The sequence below is a fragment of the Brassica napus genome, chromosome C7 (genome assembly GCF_020379485.1).
Source record: "Brassica napus cultivar Da-Ae chromosome C7, Da-Ae, whole genome shotgun sequence".
Taxonomy (NCBI): domain Eukaryota; kingdom Viridiplantae; phylum Streptophyta; class Magnoliopsida; order Brassicales; family Brassicaceae; genus Brassica; species Brassica napus.
The window spans coordinates 45,690,069-45,710,691 of NC_063450.1; the positions used below are offsets into that span (position 1 = coordinate 45,690,069).

At 34.9% G+C, this 20,623-nt stretch overlaps 5 protein-coding genes across 7 annotated transcripts; 3 read left to right on the forward strand and 2 right to left on the reverse strand.

Moving 5' to 3' along the window:
• The first annotated feature begins 318 nt into the window (after positions 1-318).
• Positions 319-1,253, forward strand: LOC125589923. The gene has a single exon (XM_048762628.1). It carries the CDS (start codon positions 597-599, stop codon positions 975-977), a length of 381 nt encoding a protein of 126 aa, XP_048618585.1. The 5' UTR covers positions 319-596; the 3' UTR covers positions 978-1,253.
• Positions 1,254-3,957: 2,704 nt separating this feature from the next.
• On the forward strand, positions 3,958-6,481 carry LOC106440127. 2 transcript variants are annotated; one of them, XM_048762626.1, is made up of 4 exons: positions 3,958-4,238; positions 4,657-5,336; positions 5,442-5,864; positions 5,950-6,481. In XM_048762626.1, the coding sequence occupies exons 2-4, from the start codon at positions 4,664-4,666 to the stop codon at positions 6,111-6,113; spliced, it is 1,260 nt and encodes a 419-aa protein (XP_048618583.1). In that variant the 5' UTR covers positions 3,958-4,238; positions 4,657-4,663; the 3' UTR covers positions 6,114-6,481. The 2 variants fall into 2 exon arrangements, with proteins under 2 accessions (XP_048618583.1, XP_048618584.1); XM_048762627.1 differs by having other exon boundaries at positions 3,961-4,238; positions 4,643-5,336.
• Positions 6,482-7,544: 1,063 nt separating this feature from the next.
• On the reverse strand, positions 7,545-8,390 carry LOC106442494 (lipid phosphate phosphatase epsilon 1, chloroplastic-like). Its single transcript, XM_048764300.1, has 4 exons — positions 8,241-8,390; positions 7,918-8,143; positions 7,761-7,823; positions 7,545-7,660 (listed from the first exon to the last, which is right to left on the reverse strand). The coding sequence occupies exons 1-4, from the start codon at positions 8,388-8,390 to the stop codon at positions 7,545-7,547; spliced, it is 555 nt and encodes a 184-aa protein (XP_048620257.1).
• A 2,126-nt stretch (positions 8,391-10,516) lies between these two features.
• Positions 10,517-11,879, reverse strand: LOC106440126 (lipid phosphate phosphatase epsilon 1, chloroplastic). 2 transcript variants are annotated; one of them, XM_048762629.1, is made up of 6 exons: positions 11,747-11,879; positions 11,579-11,648; positions 11,403-11,517; positions 11,070-11,295; positions 10,898-10,971; positions 10,517-10,809 (listed from the first exon to the last, which is right to left on the reverse strand). In XM_048762629.1, exons 3-6 carry the CDS (start codon positions 11,442-11,444, stop codon positions 10,582-10,584), a joined length of 570 nt encoding a protein of 189 aa, XP_048618586.1. In that variant the 5' UTR covers positions 11,445-11,517; positions 11,579-11,648; positions 11,747-11,879; the 3' UTR covers positions 10,517-10,581. The 2 variants fall into 2 exon arrangements, with proteins under 2 accessions (XP_048618586.1, XP_013737181.1); XM_013881727.3 differs by having other exon boundaries at positions 11,403-11,648.
• Positions 11,880-17,627: 5,748 nt separating this feature from the next.
• Positions 17,628-18,714, forward strand: LOC106440124. The gene has a single exon (XM_013881725.3). It carries the CDS (start codon positions 17,720-17,722, stop codon positions 18,473-18,475), a length of 756 nt encoding a protein of 251 aa, XP_013737179.2. The 5' UTR covers positions 17,628-17,719; the 3' UTR covers positions 18,476-18,714.
• Positions 18,715-20,623: the final 1,909 nt, after the last annotated feature.

The window sequence follows — 20,623 nt, forward strand, 5'->3', positions numbered from 1 at the left end:
ATCCGGATCCGGATATCCGCCGGATATTATAATTTTTAGAAGGATATCCGACACCCGGATATCCGCGAACACCGGACCCGGATAAGGATAGTAAAATTACGGATCCGCCGGATAAGGATCCGGATCCGAATATCTTAAAATTGCCCGGATACCCGATCCGTCTCAGGCCTAGTTTTGTTAGTTGTGGATATCTACACATATATAAAAGCAGTGTTTTTAAAACCGGACCGGAAGCTGAACCGAAATTTTTTTGGGTCACGGTTTAATATAGTTCGACCGGGTCGAACCTGGTTCAATACTTTGGTTTAATATATTTTTAGTATATAAATTTTAAAGTAATGTTATTACATATGATACATAATTAAAATATAAATAAATTTTAAACATAAAATATTATAAATATAAATTAGATTTTTGATAGTATTAGTGGCTTTTATCGGTTTAATAACTTTGAAATCCAATCCATCGACGTGGTCGGTTCATGGTCGAACTAATTACTGGACCCAACTCGGCTATATAACCGGTTCATGGTCGAACCCGGTCCAACCATCGGGTTGGTCCGGTTTTAAAAACAATGTATAAAAGTCAACAGATCTATGATATTTCCTTTTCATATCACAAAGCAAACTTGTCCTACGTACTCAAATAAACACAAGAACACACCTAACGAAAGAAACTCAACCTTTTCCCACAATACTACCATGTTTAGAGCCATGAGCACAAGAAAAATCCACGGCGGCTACGAAAAGCTCATGGAAGAAGAACCGATATTAAAGAAGGGCACGAGCGTTCCGGCTAGTGTTTATGGTAATTCAAGAAACCCGGTTCAAGATGCGAAGACGCCGACGTCAAAACCAACAGGTGGTTCTGTTCATCATTTGCTAAATTTATTCAATGTTCGTTTTCAGAGGAAGAAGAAGAAGAAGAAACCAACCGGTGGTTCTGTTCATCCTTTGCTAAGTTTATTTCGTTTTTAGAGGAAAAAGAAGAAGACGAAGAGTAAGAAGAGTTTGGCTACGGCGAAACCGGAGTTTGCAAGGTATATGGAGTATGTGAAGGAAGGAGGTGTGTTGGATCCAAATTCTAACGCACCTGTGATTCATTACAGATAGAATCAATGAAGGAAGGATGAATAAAGACGTTCTATATTGTTTTATATATATGTATGAGGGGGAAAAACCATTGTGAAGGATCCAACATGTAATTCGGTTGTTAAGAACCATCATGAGTCCTATATTTTGTTTCTAAAGATATTTTCACTTTTTTGGGGATCTCTACAAATCTTTGCTTTCTCAAGCTTTCTATTTGTACCTTTGTTCATTATCTTATAATGAACAATTCACATTTTATCATAAAAAAAAAAGTAAAAATAAAAAACAAAACCATTCCTGTGCTCCGATTCAAAAGATGGATCCCAACTATGAACTTGTCATTTTTACTAACTCATGTAGGGGTGAAGATCTATTTTCTCCTTCGGAACTATCATAGAGCGTCCACACAGAGTTAAGATATCATTTTTTAGAATGAAAGTTCTAAATCAGATTCTACACGAATGTGAAAGTAGAGATGTCAGTTGGGATGTCCATGTCCAATGGGTGGACAAAGCACTCTATTGGACATTATATTTCTTAAGCCCAAATTGTACATAGTCCAAATTGTCCAAACCTAAAATAGATCATTCCAAATGGACCGCCCGCGGGATCCAAATAAAATTTCTGCTTTAATATATTAAATCTATAAAAAGATATAATTTCATACTCAATTTATATAAAAATACATATACAATGTGAGAAATGTGATTTTACGATTTTAGCCAGAAAATACGATTTTGCAAATTTGACGAAAACATGATTTTGCGGTTTTGGTGGAAAAACGTGATTTTGCGGTTTAAGCGGGAAAACGTGATTTTGCGGTTTTAGCGGGAAAACGCGATTTTGCAAATTTGCGGAAAACGTGATTTACGGTTTTGGTAGAAACGCGATTTTACGATTTTGGTAGAAACGCGATTTTGTAAATTTACGGAAAAACATGATTTTGCGGTTTTGGCGGGAAAACTTGATTTTGCGGGGTTGACGGGAAAACGTGATTTTGTGGTTTTGGCGGAAAAACGCGATTTTGCGGTTTTGGCGAGAAAACATGATTTTATGGCGGAAAAAATGCGTTTTGAGGTTTTAGCGGAAAATGTGATTTTATGGTTTTGGCCAAAAAAACGTGATTTTACGGTTTTGACGGAAAAACGTGAATTTACGGTTTTGACGGAAAAACGTGATTTTATGGTTTTGGTGGGAAAATGTGATTTTGTAAATTTGGCGGGAAAACATGTTTTTTATTTTTTTATTTTTATTTATTTTTTAATTTTTTTCTCAACTTAAAAAATTCTATATTTTTAGGTTTATTGGACACGAATGTCCAAATGGTTTTAGTCCATCTAATTTGGAGTTAATAAGTTTCGGTCCAATTGGACAACTTTAATTTTTGGGCCTAATATGGTTAGACCATTTGAGTTTGGTTTTGGTTAACCCATGGTCATTAAGTCCATTTGACATCCCTATGTGAAAGTGTTGGTGGAATCGAAAGAGAGTATGAAGAGAATGTGTGTTCTCGTTGTAACTGGTTGTGTATTGTTGATTGCTCTCATGAAAGTTATAGGTTAATTCATGTTTTTTTTGGTAATCTTAATTCATGTTGATTTCTCTCATGTGTCACATCTGTGTTATCTTTCATGTTGTTGCTTTATATGTTGAAAGGCTTTGTTATGTGGTAATGAAATGATGTTGTGTTATAAAGCCAAAAGAGATCTTAGATTAAATATAACCAACCATGTCTTAGATGTTCATACATGAAAATGAGAAATTTGAACAATATATTTTAAATGTTCAAAATGGAACAGAATGACATCCTCAACATCTGAAACAAACAGAATGAGACATGCAAAAGGAGAGAAAGTCGGGTAAAACATGCTATGATTTTATTTTATAAAGATATGTTAATGAGAATCGAATACATTCGTTGATGATTATATAGGAGGTCCATAGTTGTTTGCTTTGAATCATGTCCTATATTCTTGATTTCTTAGCTTTTAATTTAGCTATAAATTTAAAATAAAAGAAAGTTTAAAATGGCAAATGCATTTGATTTCTTTTTCTCATCAAATAGTTAAGAAGAGTAAGTGGATGATTGGTTGGGATATAAGAAGTGACTTTAGCTTTAATTTTTATCTACGGCCTTAAATACTACCAATCATACTCTATTTTGGTTTTTAAATCTACAACAAAAAAACTAAAGTTACAGCAAAAACACACAAAAAATGGTTGTAAAAATCTTATTTTCTAAAATCTCATCTTTTTAGCTGTAGAAAATTTTAAAACTACGTCACTTAAAGCTAAATCCAAAAATTCTATAGACTAAATTCTAAATTAAATTTTCTACGGCTACAGTTCAACCAATCCCCCTAAGTCTCCTCTTTTATAATTTTCTAAGAACAATTTTTTTTTTTATCAATTGTTTGAAAACTCTTTATTTGCATGGGTCATGTTTAGGAATTGGCACCAAAAATATCAAATTCCAGATTAGGAGAAGACAAAAATAACTTTCTTAAATGTATTTTATTTCAAAATGGGCTTTACAGATTCGTGAACAGACAAATTGGGCCATGGGGTCAAACCAAAAACTTGCTCCAGGACCTAATGTCGCCACGTCAACGCTTTTAAGACGTAACTGAATATTCGTGATAGGACCACCACAGTTCATATAAGACCCACTTAACAAGATCCCTTGCACGACGCCGTTTCAACTACTCTCGAAACCCTACCGTTGATTAATTTACACATAATACCCCCTCTTTATGGCGCCTACCTTCCTCGTTAACTCATACCGTGAGAGGCTAAACTCGTCTTTTGAAGTCTCTCTAAAACACAGGTTTATCTAAAATGTTCGACGACCAAGCGGAGTCGGAGATGATTAAATATTTTTAAAAAAAATAAAGATTAAAAGATAAAAAAAAAAACGAATCTGTTCAGAAACTGGTCTCGCCAAGAATAGGGGAAGGTTTTCAAAATCAAATATTAGCGGAGAGACAAAGCGTGAGGTCTCGTTTGCATCTTCCTCCTCTCCCTCTCCATCTCTTATACGATGCCGTATCACTCCTTTTCTTCTTCTTCTTCTTCTACCAATCCTCTCTTCTAAACAAGGATCCACCGTTGGATCCGTTCACCTTCTTCCCGTGGAGATCTCCTGAGGTAGTTGTTCTTCTACGCCTTGTGATTTTGTTCTCGGTTGCGTTTATCGTAGGTTTGAGAAGCTTGGAGGCGTTGTTCTGTTGAGAGATTCGATTGACTTCTCTCGACTTATTAGACCTGTTTGTTAGCTTCTAGATTCTCGATTTGCGAGCTGCTTTCTTCATATCCTCTGCGAGAAATCTCTGCTGAATGAAGTTTTTTCGTTAGGTATAGCTCTGTGGTTGCGAGATTCGCGACGGTGTTGATTGATTTGCACCTTCTCAATTAGCTGATTTGAACATGTGGATCCCTTAGAACTCTACTAGTAATTGCATCTCTCGTGCTTGTTATTCATTTGTAATTCTATTGAAAATGAAGAAACGATCGATCTTGTTTGTTTTCGTCTCTTTTTGAATGATGTGAAGCTTGAATGATGCAGAGCCGCCATGCCTACTTTCTCTGCTATTGCTTTGGATAGAATGATAGAGCCAGGAGCTTCCACATCTGCCGAGACCACCGTTCCAAGCACAAACTCGCAGTATTATTATTCAAAGCCACCAATATCAAAGGTGGATAAAGCTAAATCACTTAATGAGAGGAGGAGGACGTTCACTCGTCCTAAGATGTCACCTGCTCTCTACGCCACTCCTGATGCTATCCCGCTACCTAACTCCCCGTCTTCCTTCCCGCCGTCGCCTTATATCATCAACCACAAGTCCCGCGGGCCGCCGCGGCTTTTGAAGAGCTCTTCCGAGGCTAATGTGGCTTCCCAGCAGAAGACTGTGGAAGATGAAGCTGCAGACGTAAAGGCTTCACCTCGGAGGAAGTCTACTTCGTTCTCGTTTCCTACCGAAGAGGATTTTGGTGGGGTTGTTGATGGTCCTTTTGGGAGTTGGAGTGGGAAGTCGGATTTGGATAGTGCTGCCAATGGTTTAGAGCGGGAAAACAATCTGCCGGAGCCTGTCTTCAAAGCAGAAAAGGAGAGTGAGTCTGAAGATTTCTATGACCCTGGTGAGTCAGCAAGCTTTACAAGTAACGCAGAGGTAGAGGGTGATGCAGGAGAGGATGGTTCACAGAAACTTGCTACCACTGTGGGAGAGTTTTATGATGCTTGGGATGGTATGTATCTTAATCTCACTTTCTTGTTATGTTATGTTATATGACTTGGAAGTGATTTATAATCCTATACCCTAACGTTAAAGCTTTCATTTCTTGGTATTCCAGAACTATCAACCGACAGTGGAATGCAGACTTCAGCTAACAACATTGAATCTGAACTAAGGGAGATAAGGCTGAGTTTACTGATTGAAATTGAAAAGAGAAAACAAACAGAAGAAGCTCTAGAGCAGATACAAACACATTGGCTGAAACTCCGTGAGCAGCTGGCTCAGGTCGGTCTGTTCATTCCTATCAATCCTACCACGTCAACCAACAACATGAACCTATCGGAAGAACTACGTTGCCAACTCGAGGTTGCTAGGTTTGTCTCAGACTCTCTAAGCAGAGGTATGGCCAAGGCAGAGGCAGAGATGGTGATGGAATCTAAACTCGAAACTAAGAACTTTGAGATTACAAGATTGTCTGACCGAGTACACTACTACGAAGCCGTGAACCGAGAAATGTCCCAGCGAAACCAAGAGGCCATAGGTAATAGAAAAAAAATCAAATGATTCTTAGTCATTTCCGTCTTTCTTGTTTGTATGAATCTGATCCCCAACTTTGTTGATACCAGAGGTGGCACGACGAAAGAGGCAGAAGAGAAAGAAGAGGCAGAGATGGATATGGGGATCAATTGCAGCAACCATTACTCTAGGAAGCGCGGCGTTGGCATGGTCTTACATTCCTACTGCATCAAAACCATCTTCTGAAGTATCACAAACTCTTAAGGATGATTAAGTAAGCCTCTTGTCTTGTCTCCATAATGGGTGTTTGATATGAGCAAGAGAAATAAGATACAGGACGTTTAGCACACGCCTTGTGAATACAAATATATATACATATTTGGTTATTGTTTTAACCGTTCAAGATGATGTATAGCTTCCAAGTAGCTGTAATACACATGTTTTTTTTATTACGGTGGCATACTAAAGTGGAAGCCACATTCACTAATATTTTGGTTCGTGTTACCTGTTATTAACATTCAATGTTAGCTCTCTAGTCTAAGGTGCTTGGCCTTGCTATGTTTGGGGAACTGATTAAAGAATGCGAATATGCAACTTTTAAAAAATTGATATAATTTTGAGCAAGTTTTTTTGCTTACATTATTGATGCAAGTTTTTTTTGCTCATCTATCGTTTCTTAACCAGTTAATTACAACTAGAGCTGTTCAATATGGTAAAACCGTACCGAACCGAACCGAAATAGACAATATGGTTTGGTTTTGGTATATACCATATAAACCGAATGGATATAATTTTATAAAAACCGTAGGATTTGGATATGGTTTGGTATATAACCGATTAAACCGAATAAACCGAACAAAACCGATTAAAAGTAGAAACATAAATATGTATTTATTTTATAACAATACATGAAAATCTATTTGTTATATAAGTTAAATTTGTGTTAATAACTATTACCATAATGTTATAGTAATAAAGAACCTTATATAATTTGTAAAACATTTGAACTATAATTAAATAACAATACATCGCAATTCAGACATCTTATTTTCTAAGTCTTTTTTTTATCTTTTTGCTTTATTTTAGTATTCACTAAATTAATATGAAGATGATAAATTTGATGGAAAATAATTAATGGAAAATTTTCACAACTTTTTCTTATCTATAAACAAACAGAGTTTCGTGTTCAATCGAAAAAGCATGACTTTAATGAACACTAAATATGGAAGAGTGAAAAAACTTTTCTTTCATGTTTCTGTTTTGTTTCATATTTTTATTTTCAAAATTTCAGGCTCTGATTTTAATTATAGATTTGATGATTTTATTTGATGGTAGAAGCATTTTTACGTTTTTGTTCATTTATTTGAACATGTAATATATTTTTAATAAATGACTGTGTTGACAATATGACTCTAAAATTCATTTTATATGATCTCAAACTAAATAATTATGTTTTTTGGTATAAAACCGAATAAACCGAAAATCGACGGTATATAAACCGAACCGAACCGAAGTAAATATGGATTTAGAATGGTAGTTATATTTTACTAACCGAAATACCGAAAACCGAAAAAAAAACGAACCTAAACCGAACCGATATCCGGATTGAACACCCCTAAGTACAACGAAAATTGCAAAAGCTAGTGTAAGTGCAGCTGCAACCAGAAATACAGATGTTTGGAGTAATAGAGATGCTTCAAAGGCTTCAAGGAGAAGCGAGTTCCACGTTGTGTACCAGAAGATGCAGAAAACAGAACCCACGATTGCACCAACTACCACTTGACTGCTTGTGTGAAGCTTCTGAGAAACCCTTAACCGTATCTGCACATATCATGTTTTTGCAACATTTTAATAATTGTTACAAAGCATTTGCATAAGGGATTACACAGCATGTGAATTGAAACACTTACAAAATATGAACCTGACGCGATGATGAGGCAGCTAAGGAACATAGACACTTTACTGGTTCCAAGCCATTCCAAAACTGTAGAATAACAATATGATCCATTTGTGTTAACAGTACCATTCTAGTGAAAACAATTGATTAACTATTTCCAACTTTTTTTTTAGTTGCTTACCAGATAAAATAGCAAAGAGAGATATGTAAGAAATAGACTGGGCGTGACTAGATGGCATCCCGGGATCAGTTCGCGAGGTTGTAGCAGGTCTCGCTTGGTTAAGTATACGTTTGAGTACTACACATAGAGTCGCATTCGAAACGGATCCAATGATTCCCCACAAGGCTGTACCATCATGCCTCAGAAGAATGATGGAAGCAAACAGAATAAACACAACCCATTTGCTCTGTCATTAAATTGAAACTCAATAAGAAACACGAAATGAATAAGATGCATTTCATGCTAACATGTTGCGTGCATCAAGGAGATTCCTTTTCACTCACAAGACGATTAACAATGGCTTCAACCCCATGACCAGCGACCAATTCGTACCGGAGCTCTGGAGACCCATTGATGGAAGCTTTTTGCTCGACCAACACAGACTGTTGTTCCCTTCCATCTCTGCGAGCAAATCTTGTAACTAAAACGGCCATAAATACAACGAACAATAGCTCCGATCTTCTAGAGTAGTAGGAAGGAACAGTTTGAATTGCGGAGGAGGGAAGACGCTATCATTAACAAAAAGGGAAACAAATTCAACCTAAGATTAAAAAATGTATTTGAACGCTACAAAAGAAGTAAGATGGAATCCTAACGAGACAAATTAAAAAAAAACCTGAGAGGGCTTTATTCAATCTTCTTCCTTCACGTGTTTGCTTGATATATGCAATTGTGTAGAACTTAGGCGCATTTTATCATGGTTAACCAATGATGGAGTAAACATGGAATTTTTTTATCTTCATAGAAAATACATTGCATTTTAGGCAGGGGTTATTAGTTTATGTTTTCTATGGATTTTAAAATTCAAACGACATTCAGTGTTAATTTTAATATGATTTTTAAATATATATTTAAATCATGTGTGTTATTGGTTCTATCATTTATAAATTTTAATCCAAATCATGTGCCATTCAATCATATAAATTTTCAAATTAATATTATTCTATCGACGATGGGTGAATTTTGGAGGTTTCGTGAGTTTTTGGGCTGAGCAGAGAATGAGAATAAGAGTTTATATGACCTTACAAACAAAAGGAGTCTGAACGTTAGCATGTCTTCCGATTGATGGATTAAAGAGGAGGTTTAATGAGAAAGAGTAATGGATCTGACGTTATTAAAGAGAATAGAAGATATGAATCGTCATAGGTTCTCCAGTTAGAACGAAGAAGATGACGAATTGCTAACAACAAAATTGATTTTTTTAAAGTAAAATCTGGGCCTCAGAATTTACTGGATATGCTGAAACATAAAGTGACGTGGCCATTAAAAGCTTTCTGATTTGCTGTTTTTTTTAATCGACGTGGCATAGCTGAGAATTGATGTTATTCCCCTTTTAGTATTGTGATTCCACCAAAAATTTGAGTTGATTTTTTTGCTAAAAATGTAAAGACTCAAATCAAAGAAAAAATGTCTATATTTTTAAATACTAATTAAAATTAACATGTTAAATGTGTGAATAAATAATTTTTACTTGGATTTATGAATCCTATATGGATTCTTAAATCAATTATAATGCATGAAAATATAATTAGCATTAGTGGTTTGATGATTGATTATATACAAACTCTATTAATATAAAAATTAGTTTTAATAATTTTATGATTCTATTAAAATATGGTGTTACTGAGACTTGAGTTTTAAACAATTGAAATCATATTTTCTAGATTCCTAAAATCAATATGTATAATATTTATATATAATTTTTAACACACAAAAGACTATACATATCTTCTAGATTCCTAAAAGCAATATGTATAATATTTATATAGAATTTTTAACATACAAAACATTTTGCAGTTCTTTACAAATTTAACAATTCTCTTAATTGTTAAAATCAATAAACTCTATATAAAATCAACAAACTTAATGTCACCAAAGAACTTTTCCAAGTGATGGATTCTCAAGGTGCTCATCCTGATATTATGACTTATGGTATTTTGCTGGATGGGTTATGTGACAATGGAGAACTAGAAAAGGCGTTGGAATTACTGAATCGAATGCCCAAGAGTGAGATGGATCTTGATATTATTATCTATAATATCATCATTCATGGGATTTGCAATGCTAGTAAGGTCGATGAGACTGAGATATATTATGTAGCATCTCTTTCAAAGGAGTGAAGCCTGATGTCAAAACATATATACACTACAATGATTGGAGAACTATGTAAGAAAGGCTCGTACAAACACACTAATCCGAGCTCATCTCCGAGTCCATAAGCAATTCAGTTGAACTCATAGGAAAATGAAGAGGTATGGCTTCACCAAAGATGCTTCCACCATAGAGATGGTTATGGATATGTTATTTGATGGTAGATTGGACAAAAGATTTTTGGATATGCTTTCATAGCAAAGATTGGGTACGTTCTTTTGCCTTGGTTATTGTTTTAACCGTTCAAGAAGCTGCATTACACACGTTTCTTTTTTTTTTTTGGCGGTGGCATACTAAAGTGGAAGCCACATTCACTAATATTTTGGTTCGTGTTACCTGTTATTAACTTTCAATGTTAGCTCTCTAGTCTCAGATGCTTGACCTTGCTATGTTTTGGGAACTAATTAAAGAATGCGAATGTGGAATTCTTTGAAAAAAAATTAGGAGTACAATTTTGAGCAAGGTTTTTTTTGCTCATTTATCGTTTCTGAACCAGTTAAGTACAACATGGGTTGCAAAAGCTAGCGTAAGTGCAGCTGCAACCAGAAATACAGATATTTGGAGTACTAGAGATGACTCGAAGGCTTCAAGGAGAAGCGAGTTCCACATTGTGTACCAGAAGATGCAGAAAACAGAACCCACGATTGCACCAACAACAACTTGACTGCTTGTGTGAAGCTTCTGAGAAACCCTTAACCGTATCTGCACATGTTAGTTTTCGCAACATTTTAATAATTGTTACAATTTACAAAGCATTTGCATTACGAAGCATGTGAACTGAAACACTTACAAAATATAAACCCGACGCGATTATAAGGAAGCTAAGGAACAGAGAGACTTTACTGGTTCCAAGCCATTCCATAACTGTAGAATAACAATATGATCCAATTTGTCTCAACAGTACCATGCTAATAATGAAAACAATTGATGACTAGTTCCATGTTCTTTTTTTAAATGCTTACCAGACAAAACAGCAAACACAGATATGAAAGAGATAGACTGGGCGTGAGTAGATGGCATCCCGGGATCAGTTCGCGAGGTTGTAGCAGGTCTCGCTTGGTTAAGTATACGCTTCAGCACCACGGAAAGAGCCGAATTCGAAACGGATCCAATGATTCCCCACAAGGCTGTACCATCATGCCTCAGAAGAATGATGGAAGCAAACAGAATAGACACAACCCATTTGCTCTGTCTCAATAAGAAACATATACACAACACGAAATGAATATACTTTAAAAAAAAAGAGGCATTTCATCGAACATGTTGCGTGCATCAAGGAGATTCCTTTTACTAACCAGACTATTAACAATTGCTTCAACCCCACGACCTGCGACCATCTCGTGCCGGACCTCTGGAGATCCATTGATGGAACCTTCTTGCTCGACCGACCCAGATTGTTCGCTTCCGTCTCTGCGAGCAAATCTTTCAACTAAAACGGCCATAGATCTAACGCGGATAAAGGAAAACCCACGAGAAATGATCGAACGAATTATAGCTCCGATCAGTTTGAATGGTGGAGGAGGAGAGAACTAGAGAAGACGCTGTAATGACGAAAATGAAAACAAAGTCAACCTAAGTTTCCGTCGGAAAAGTGAGGCGGCGACGAAGAAAGAAATTGCAAATCAATAAAGAAAAGAACCTGAGAGGGCTTCTTCTATCTTCTCCCCCCCTTCACGTTTCTGCTTGTTCGATTCTTCTTCAGTTCTTCATCCACGTGGCATTTTGTTGAGTCAACGGTAAACCAATGATGAAGTAAACTAATAAATGGGTTTCTTTTATAATCATGTTCACATGTGCTATTTAATACTCTTTCGCTTGCGTCACTTTGACATTTTTCACCCAGACTAATAAAATAGCAAAAATATATATAAATTGTTATTAATTATATCTTTCTGACTAATAATATTTGAGATAAATAAAATTATTTATAAAACCAATGTAGTTTGCAATTAATTTTCAGCTAAAAATATTGTATAATTTGCATTAAAATTATAATATGACACTTTTTGTGTAAAAAAAAAAAACTATAATGACACTTACTATGAAACAGATGGAATAGTATCAAAAATATCCCAAAATATCTTCATAGAAAATACCATTTCGTAGTGTTAACGAGAGTTGAATTTCTAATGATTGTTAAAAAATGGATTATTGGTTTTATGCATTTTAGTGGATTTAAAAAAAGCAAACGACATTCAGTTTTATTTTTTCCTAAGATTTAAAAATCTATATTAAAATCATGTATTATTGGTTATATGATTTATAATTCTAATCCAAATCATGTGTTATTCAATCATATAGATTTACAAATAAATTTTATTCCATAATGGATTTGAGTGGATATTTTTGGTTAAATATACAGTGACTTAATTTTTAAATACTAACTAAAATCGACATGTTAAATTTGTAAATAAATAAATATTACTTGGATTTATAAATCATGTGTGTATTCTTAAATCAATTAAAATGCATGAAAATATTATTAGCATTATTGGTTTGATGATTATTTAATTTTTTACAAACTCTATTAATTCAAAAATAAGTTTTAATAATTTTATGATGCTATTAAAATATGGTGTTACTGAGACTTGATTTTAGTAGACTTGATTTTAGTAGACAATATTGGTTCTATGAACTCATAAATAACTTTCAAAAGACTATATATACATCTTCTAGATTCTCAAAAGCAACATGTATTATAATACATTTTTAATGAGCATTTAAAGAGTCCATCATTTAAAAAATTGTATTCTATTTTGGCAAATTCCTTTTTATATAGCATTAAAACATATTTCTGTTTTCAAAATAACATTTATCAAAAAAAAATAGACCAAATTACTAGTCTTAAACTTTAATTTTAGTCGTCGCTTCAAATACTAAATCAGAAATTGTAATTACTAAACCTTAAATTCAAATGTGAAATATATATTTATTGTTTAATTTATTATTTCTATTTTTAAAATATAATTTATTTATTTATTTTTGATATATTTAATCAATCTTATGGTTATAAATACAGGTATATTTCGTCTTTTACTTTTCAATAAATTTTATATTAAGTTTTTTCATATTTTTTTGAATTGAATGTTAAATTTAACTATAAAAAAATATCTTTGTTATATCAAGTGTGACCTTTCTAATCTGAATAAAAGAGTCTACTACTTTCTATACTTTATTTATATAGCTTTGTTTTGTGGGCAAACCAAAAGGCAAAATGTCATCCCTCCTTTTTTTCATTTTATTATATTTTCTAGGACAAAAGCACGATTAATTGTTATTTAAGAGTATTTTTTTATTTTCTGTCTAAATAAAGTTTTGCACTGTACTATCTATTTTGTCTGATTTACACCGTCTAATCTTTTTTTTCTTCTTCTTCATTCCATTCCAAGTCTTTAAAGCTCAATTATTATCTGTTAAACTATTCATGGTATCTACGGTTGTAGTCTGTCTAAAAACAAATAATCCTGGTGACATCAAATTTGAAATCCACCAAAGATTTGCATTTATTTCATCCAAGTTTTTCACATATAGTTCCATAAAATAAAAGAAGACGAAAATGGTATCCCGAAGGAGGTTTCTCAGATCTATTTTTCCGATCCGGTTACTTTGAATCTGGTGTGACGGCGAGACGAAAGGGGTGAAGGCAGTAGAGTAGGGTCGGCTTTTAGGGTAGTTAGAGGTTGGATCTGTGATATTTTGCTCCTCCGTCGAGATCCAATCCCTTTAAGGAGGTAGCGCGTGGAGACCAGACGAGTCTCCTCCTAGCCGCATTTAGAAAATGGCTTCGGTTCTTCTCGATCTAAGGGTCCGTTGTTGGAGTGGGCATTGGCTAAGGGCAGATCCTTGTCTCGGCGAGTTGACTACGGTGAAGCTCTTAGTCAAAGCCAAAGTCGTGTTCAACGGGATTTTCTCGGTGACGCACGTGCGGAGAAGCTTTTGGTTTTCGTTTTTCAACGAAGCTCTTCCGGCAAAGATGTGTGCAAATCAAGGTTCGCAGTGCCGTGTAGGGTCGTCTATGGCTCCGGCGGTGGCGTGTCTAGCGTTTGCTCTTCTTTAGAAAGTTGGTCCCATGGCTTCTTCGCGTCGGAGCTTTCTCAGGAGATAGTGACAGTGTCTCTTTGGGAGGTTTTATCAGTTGCTTTCTTCTCTGTTGTGGTGTGTCTTCGTTGCTAAACGGATTTTCACTTCGGTGGAGCAATACAGAGCCGTCCTTTAGTTCTTAAAGGCGGAACGCGAGCGAGAGATAGCGGATCTGGTGTGGTTTACCTGAGTCATTTTTCTCTTGGTGGTGGCACGTTTCAATTTCATGGCCTTCCCAGTGTCAAAAGGCGGTAAATCTGGGTCCGTTTTTTGGCAGGCTGTGCTTTGTCTCTTGTTGTGCAGGTAATAGATTATCGATCGATGTGGTTGCTTCCTCCTCTACCCGATGTTATTTTGGTTCTTAGAGAAAGGCTCTTCTCGTCTTCGTCTTGGTGTCTTGGCGGTGATGTGCAAAATCAGGGTTTTGGCTTCAAGGCGATGTGGTTTCGTGGCGAGGTTACTTCCCCGGTTGCGAATCAGTTAGCGCCGTTTCTGGTTTTGGGTACTTTGCTCTGTGAATCTTTTATGTTTGTGGTTAGGAAGCTGCTTGGCAAAGGGTTTCAGGTTGATTGGGCCTCAATAGTTAGGCGGCTAAATCTTTTCGGTTCAACGAAGATCACACTCTCTTCCTCTCTTAACTGTCGGGACGCTGCGGTTCAGTTCCGTAGGGTTCGGTGGTTTACGGGCTTGTGTTATATTTGCCTCGAAATTCCAGTTGTGTCTCCAACTTTCGGTGGTTCTTATGGAGCTGCAAGAGCCGCTTGCTTCTCGGTTTCGAGGTTTGGCCGGAGTAACGGTATCTCGTGGTAACATTGGTCTCACCTGTAACCGGTTTTACTACTAAGACGTAAGCTGGTCCTCTTTCTTCATGATGTGTTTAGTCACTTGTTCTCTTTAGTGCTAAGTTTAGTTTCTTTATACTTTGCTTCTTGTTTTAGTTTTTGGTCTTTCTGTTTTCTTTTGTCTTCATTGTACTTCTGTCACAAACTAAAATATGGTATAAATTTGACATTTAAACAAAAAAAAATAAAAAAAGACGAAAATGGTATACACGGGTCCTATTATACGAGATGAAAACTGTGTGTAGTATATAGTTTTTAGCGAGATGTATATTTAATCAAGATCAAGATGCGTCTATCAATCTGTAAAACTCAATCTTGAAAGTACAGTTTTGGCAGAGATTGACGATGACCCAGTTCAAGTTTAGAAATTTAAACAAACGTTACGATGTATGGAAAAAACATGGTGTCGCTTTACGTCAAATCATTCCTGAATATCATGATGATGTTTCCGTCTCTGGGCTGTAATCAAATCAATGTATCTATGTCAGTATAGCTCGAGTAGTGGTCAAAGATTGAATGAGGACTCCAAACAAGTGAACCATATAACTGCTTCTTTCCTTTTTTTTTATACAATAAGGCTATATTTTGAAAAGTATTTTTTACTAAGATATTTTGAAAATATATATTTTTAAAATCTTTTTTTGAAAATATTGAACTAATAGTATACGAATTGCCACATGTTGTAAATTCTATAGTACTAAAATGTCTCGATTTCTAGAATTTGTTTTATCCTACGGTCTGTGTATATTAATGAACATTGTTGTTGCCAGGCGGGTCAGGCGTGCAGGTATGCGGTTCGTATGAACAAATAAAAACGCAAGTAAGTGGAACTTGTTGGCAGAAACTAAAGGAAGATCAAAACTAAAGCTATGGGTCGACCTATCTTTATATCCACTATCTATTTATTTCCATTTTTTTTATCAGTGTTGCTTCTAATTATAAATTGAAGCGACTCAAAGCATTCTTTGGATCCTTTAGCCGATCTTTACATTTGGCCTCACCTAATATATTAATTCATGCCCACCAACGGAAATAGTGTATGTTTCTCTTTGTTAATGGTGTGTCTGTTTGATTTGTATATGTTATGCAATTTAGTTAGTCATCTTCATAAACTTTTAGGTACTTTTATACGACAATCCAATGTGCTATATATAATTAGATTGTAAAAGAATACAGTGTGAAAAGATATAAACTAAAGAGATAGATGCGAATATATTCGGACAACACTTTTCATGTGTGACAACTTACAATTTCGGTTTTCCTTAAACTTGCTTTTTGGGTAGTCTAGCTAGTTCAATTCCAATATAGTGTATATGGTTAAATGTGAGAAATCCATCTAAAAATGTATATTTTCCTGTAAACTAAAGCACTATAACGAACATATTTTATCAAATTTCTCATAATCAAAATAACAAAAATAAAATTTATTAAAATCTGATTAATGTTTTCCAAACAAGAAATTTTCAAACAAAAATTAAAAAGTCTATCAACATGTGCCATTATATAAATGGATTATTTTACGTTGAAAGTAGATTATTAAATAATATTAATATATAATCTGAAATATTTTTTGGAAATTATTCACTATTAAGAATGCCCTAAAATAAGTAAATGGCCGAAACCTATAAGAATTTCGAAGGGAGATTTTGGGTATAAATCAATTTAAAATAGAACGTATAAGAGTTTGGACTGTGTTTCAGACAAAGTCCGTAGATATCTCTGCAATACAACTTGTATTATATATAGGGTACATTATTTTATACACACGTGATTCATGGCAGTTTTTTTTTTGAAACACCGTAGAATCTTTATCGGAGCCATGTGAATAAGCATCATATTACGGTTAAACTAATCATAGCATCATATTTAATTTTATCTGAATAAGCTCGTTCTTGGTTTCATTCACACGTGGTAATTAGTTTAACCGTATTTATATGAGATCAGATCAATTTGCATGTATCAGAAAACAGTCCTTAAATTAAGGATCCGAAAAGAATAATAGCAATGCACTTTCTTTATATAATTTGAAATTGAAAGATTCATGATTTGGTGAAAACATAACCAACCAATAATACCAAAAATATTGGTTAAAAAAAAGAAGAACAAGCGATACCAATCTAAAGTGGTGAAAGAGCGGTTGTTTTACGGATTCCATACGGCTCACGTGAAAACCTGATTCGTTCTTACTAGTTCTTACATCACTTTTCATTGTTGCCCGGTCCAATTTTCTTTTTATTTATTTATGTTACTTTTGTTTGTTAATAACAGCTGTAACTCGTTCAATTTTTTTTTTTTTCCTTTTCCTGTCAACTCGTTCAAAAATAATATTCTCGAATGCATGAGTATTCTTTATTTTAGTATTTTTTTAACTGGAGCGATCTTGCACTTCCACTCTTTCAAAAATTTCAGAATTCCATAAACAGAGTCAACAATTTAGTGTTTTTATGTCAAAAAAAATTAGTGTTTTAATATATCGAAATTAACAACAAAAGTAATTGGAAAAGTACAAGAAAAAAAAAGGTCAGTTATTTAAAGAAAACAATAATAAAAATTAAAAAAAAGGAGCAAAGAAAGTCTATAAAAAGAGACGCTTGGGGAGAGGCTTGGGTCCACTTCCATTCTTCCACTTCCTTCTCTTTAAAAAAAACTTTTACGGAGTCTGAGTCTCGCATTTCTTGATCGACAGAGAAATGGATTCCATCGATTTCGACAGCGTGAAAGCAGAGAAAGCCAATGCGCTGCGTCGTTTCCAGAGCATTGGTCTCCTCCTCCGCATAGCGGAGATCTGCGCCGCTCTTCTCTTCGTCTGTTGGATATTCACTTCCCTCCCTTTCGCCGGCGAGTTCCTCCGTCGTCTCTCTTCCGTCGTTTCCACTCCTCTCTTCATGTTCGTCCTTACAAACTCCATCGTCGTCGCTCTTCTCACCACCAAATCCACCGTCTTCTCCGGCGGCGGAGCAGAGGCGGATATCTTCCGCGCGTTCAGCAGATCCGGAGAGAGTCGCGTCAGTTCTTCCGACGGAGATCTGACGGGAGAGACAATCGTCTTGGACGACAAAGAGATGATCGACACGGAAACCGATATAAATTCGAGTTCAAATTCAAATCCGACGGTGGCGCGTGGTCAACACGTGACAACCGAACCGGAGAAGGACTCGATTACTGTCACTGATGTAACGAACGATCATCCTCCTCCACCGACGAAGGTCTATAAAAGAAGCAAAACGGAAATCTCTGCGAAACAGAGTCCAGCGATGGTGACGAAACCTACGCTCCGGCGATCGGAGACGGAAAAGTGCCGTGAAACCGTCGCGTCGTGCGAAGAAGTGCCGTTTCCGGAGGATAATCTGACAAACGAAGAGTTTCAGAAAACGATCGAAGCGTTCATCGCGAAACAGTTGATATTTCGTCGCCGAGAATCTCTCGCCGTCGTTATCCATAATTAAATCTAAATATATAAGTATATCCCGACATAACTATCTATGTTGTATGTTCGAGTTCGAACCAACAAGCAAGCACGGTTTTGTAATAGAACGACAATGAAGAACGATCGTATCGATCTCATTTTGTTTGTGCTCCCTTTCTTTGTTGGATCAAACACGTATGGTTTGTTTCTGTAATGTTTGGATCAAATTTGTTGAACGATTCAGGATTAATATGAACAGTGCTTATCTGTGTTTCTGTATGTTGATTTTTTTTTTCTGTTGGTCTAGTGAGTGTCACTTCCTGAACTGATAATAATAGAAACTTGAAGTAGAAGCCATGTTTCGTGAAATCATGGTATATTACCAAATTACTTTTGGTTTTAGTGTATTTCAAGAGAAGAGACTGTCGTGTGAAGTTATTAAGCATTTTAGTTGAGTTACTTGAGTACATACAATCAAAGACAAAAGCAATCACAACTCTTCACACGACAATGTCAGAAACGCGATCTTGTTTATCCTCATCATAAAGCCTTACTTTTAAATCAGTATGTATTATCTATTAAAACAATTTAAATAGATGTAATCTGCAAAAGCATGGAAAATCTATTCAAGCTATGTATTCAAGAAATAAATTATTAGTCTCTGGAAGGACTATGTACATGCAGGGGTGGATGTAGATTGGTCGTGGGATCATGTGTCCTCTGCTAAATTTAGATTTTTTAAGTTATCAGGGTTATGTCAAAGTTGTCAAAACTGTCACATGTTCGAATCCTCAAATGATAGGATAATCTGAGACTTCTCCTTTCAAATTGATATTAGTTCGAACTTTACGGAAATGCTCTCGATTAACTCAAAATTCATTATAACGCTTTCGACTATAACGATTTCTAGATCCGCTCAGGTGTACATGTTATCGTTCTGAAAGGTACACCTGTAATCTTTGGGAAATTATTTAGGTTCAAGTACGATACAGTCTAATGTACATCTCTTTTTTTTTTGAAAATAGTCTAATGTACATCTTGTATTGATTAATTATTGAAGGTGATGTGGTGTATGTATCTTGATACAAAACTAATATCAAAGCAAGACATCTTAATTAAAGACAAAATTTGAATTGCTTTTTAAGTGCAATCCAAAAAGAGACCATCGTCTTTTGAAATTAGTTAGCATTTTGGTTGAGTACATAATGCCTACTCACAATGAAAGACAAAAGCAATCACAACTCACACGACAATGTCAGAAACGCGATCTTGTTTGTCCGCATCAATTATCATCATAAAAAATAGTTTTAATTATTGTATCATATATAGAAACAAAATGAATATAAATCTAATCTCTGAAAAATCATTGAAAATCTATTCACGCTATATGTTTTCAAGAAAATAAATTATTATCCTGTGGAAGGACTACCCGTTATATATCGTTCTGAAAGGTATAGTTGTAATATTTAGAAGATTATTATTTATATACGATACAATTTAATGTACATCTTGTACTGATTAATCTTTGAAAGTGATGTAGTTTATGTATCTGGATACAAACCAATATATAGTCTTATATCTAGAGTGAGAATTATTTGATGAATTAATTTGTAGGCTGGCATCAAACAGCTATTTGGTAAACATTTGTGAAAAATCATTTTTTGTGTGATAAAAACGATATGCAAATTGGGCACGGTGTAAATATTTTGAAAAGGAACATATTTCATTTTTATAAGTTTTTCATGGAAATGATCGATGGTCACATAAGTCGTTCAATAATCTATATAATACATTCAAAGTTGAAAGTGAAGTAATTTCTGTAGCCGTAGAGTGTCTGGTGGGTACGTCTTAGCACTAATCATAGTGCAATAATATTGAATTGCAAAAGTATTCTGAAAATGCACTTTTATGCAGACACGAGGATAAATTAAGATGAGAAGTGACTTTCTTTTTCACCAAGACCCGTAATCTCTGCTGATAATTTTTTTTAACTCGAAATATTATTAAATGTTTCGTAATAAGATACATCATGGATTATAAAAGTTGACAGAAAATAGAGATATATCTGAAAGCAATAACCCAAAAAAAGAAACAAAAGTTAACAATAAAATAGGATAATACGAGAAATAAACTTCTTTTCACCTTTTCATTATTTTTTCAGAATTTTAATGATATAATTGTATAAATT

Bases quoted from the DNA above. Each gene is read 5' to 3' on its own strand.
- LOC125589923 (XM_048762628.1), top strand. From the start codon at position 597: ATGATATTTCCTTTTCATATCACAAAGCAAACTTGTCCTACGTACTCA.
- LOC106440127 (XM_048762626.1), top strand. From the start codon at position 4,664: ATGCCTACTTTCTCTGCTATTGCTTTGGATAGAATGATAGAGCCAGGA. The intron at 5,337-5,441 runs GTATGTATCTTA...TTGGTATTCCAG, and splicing joins GTTTTATGATGCTTGGGATG to AACTATCAACCGACAGTGGA. The intron at 5,865-5,949 runs GTAATAGAAAAA...TGTTGATACCAG, and splicing joins GCGAAACCAAGAGGCCATAG to AGGTGGCACGACGAAAGAGG.
- LOC106442494 (XM_048764300.1), bottom strand. From the start codon at position 8,390: ATGGCCGTTTTAGTTACAAGATTTGCTCGCAGAGATGGAAGGGAACAA. The intron at 8,144-8,240 runs GTGAGTGAAAAG...ATTTAATGACAG, and splicing joins AAGCCATTGTTAATCGTCTT to AGCAAATGGGTTGTGTTTAT. The intron at 7,824-7,917 runs GTAAGCAACTAA...GTTATTCTACAG, and splicing joins TCTCTTTGCTATTTTATCTG to TTTTGGAATGGCTTGGAACC.
- LOC106440126 (XM_013881727.3), bottom strand. From the start codon at position 11,549: ATGGCCGTTTTAGTTGAAAGATTTGCTCGCAGAGACGGAAGCGAACAA. The intron at 11,296-11,402 runs GTTAGTAAAAGG...TTATTGAGACAG, and splicing joins AAGCAATTGTTAATAGTCTG to AGCAAATGGGTTGTGTCTAT. The intron at 10,810-10,897 runs GTAAGTGTTTCA...TAACATGTGCAG, and splicing joins TCGCGTCGGGTTTATATTTT to ATACGGTTAAGGGTTTCTCA.
- LOC106440124 (XM_013881725.3), top strand. From the start codon at position 17,720: ATGGATTCCATCGATTTCGACAGCGTGAAAGCAGAGAAAGCCAATGCG.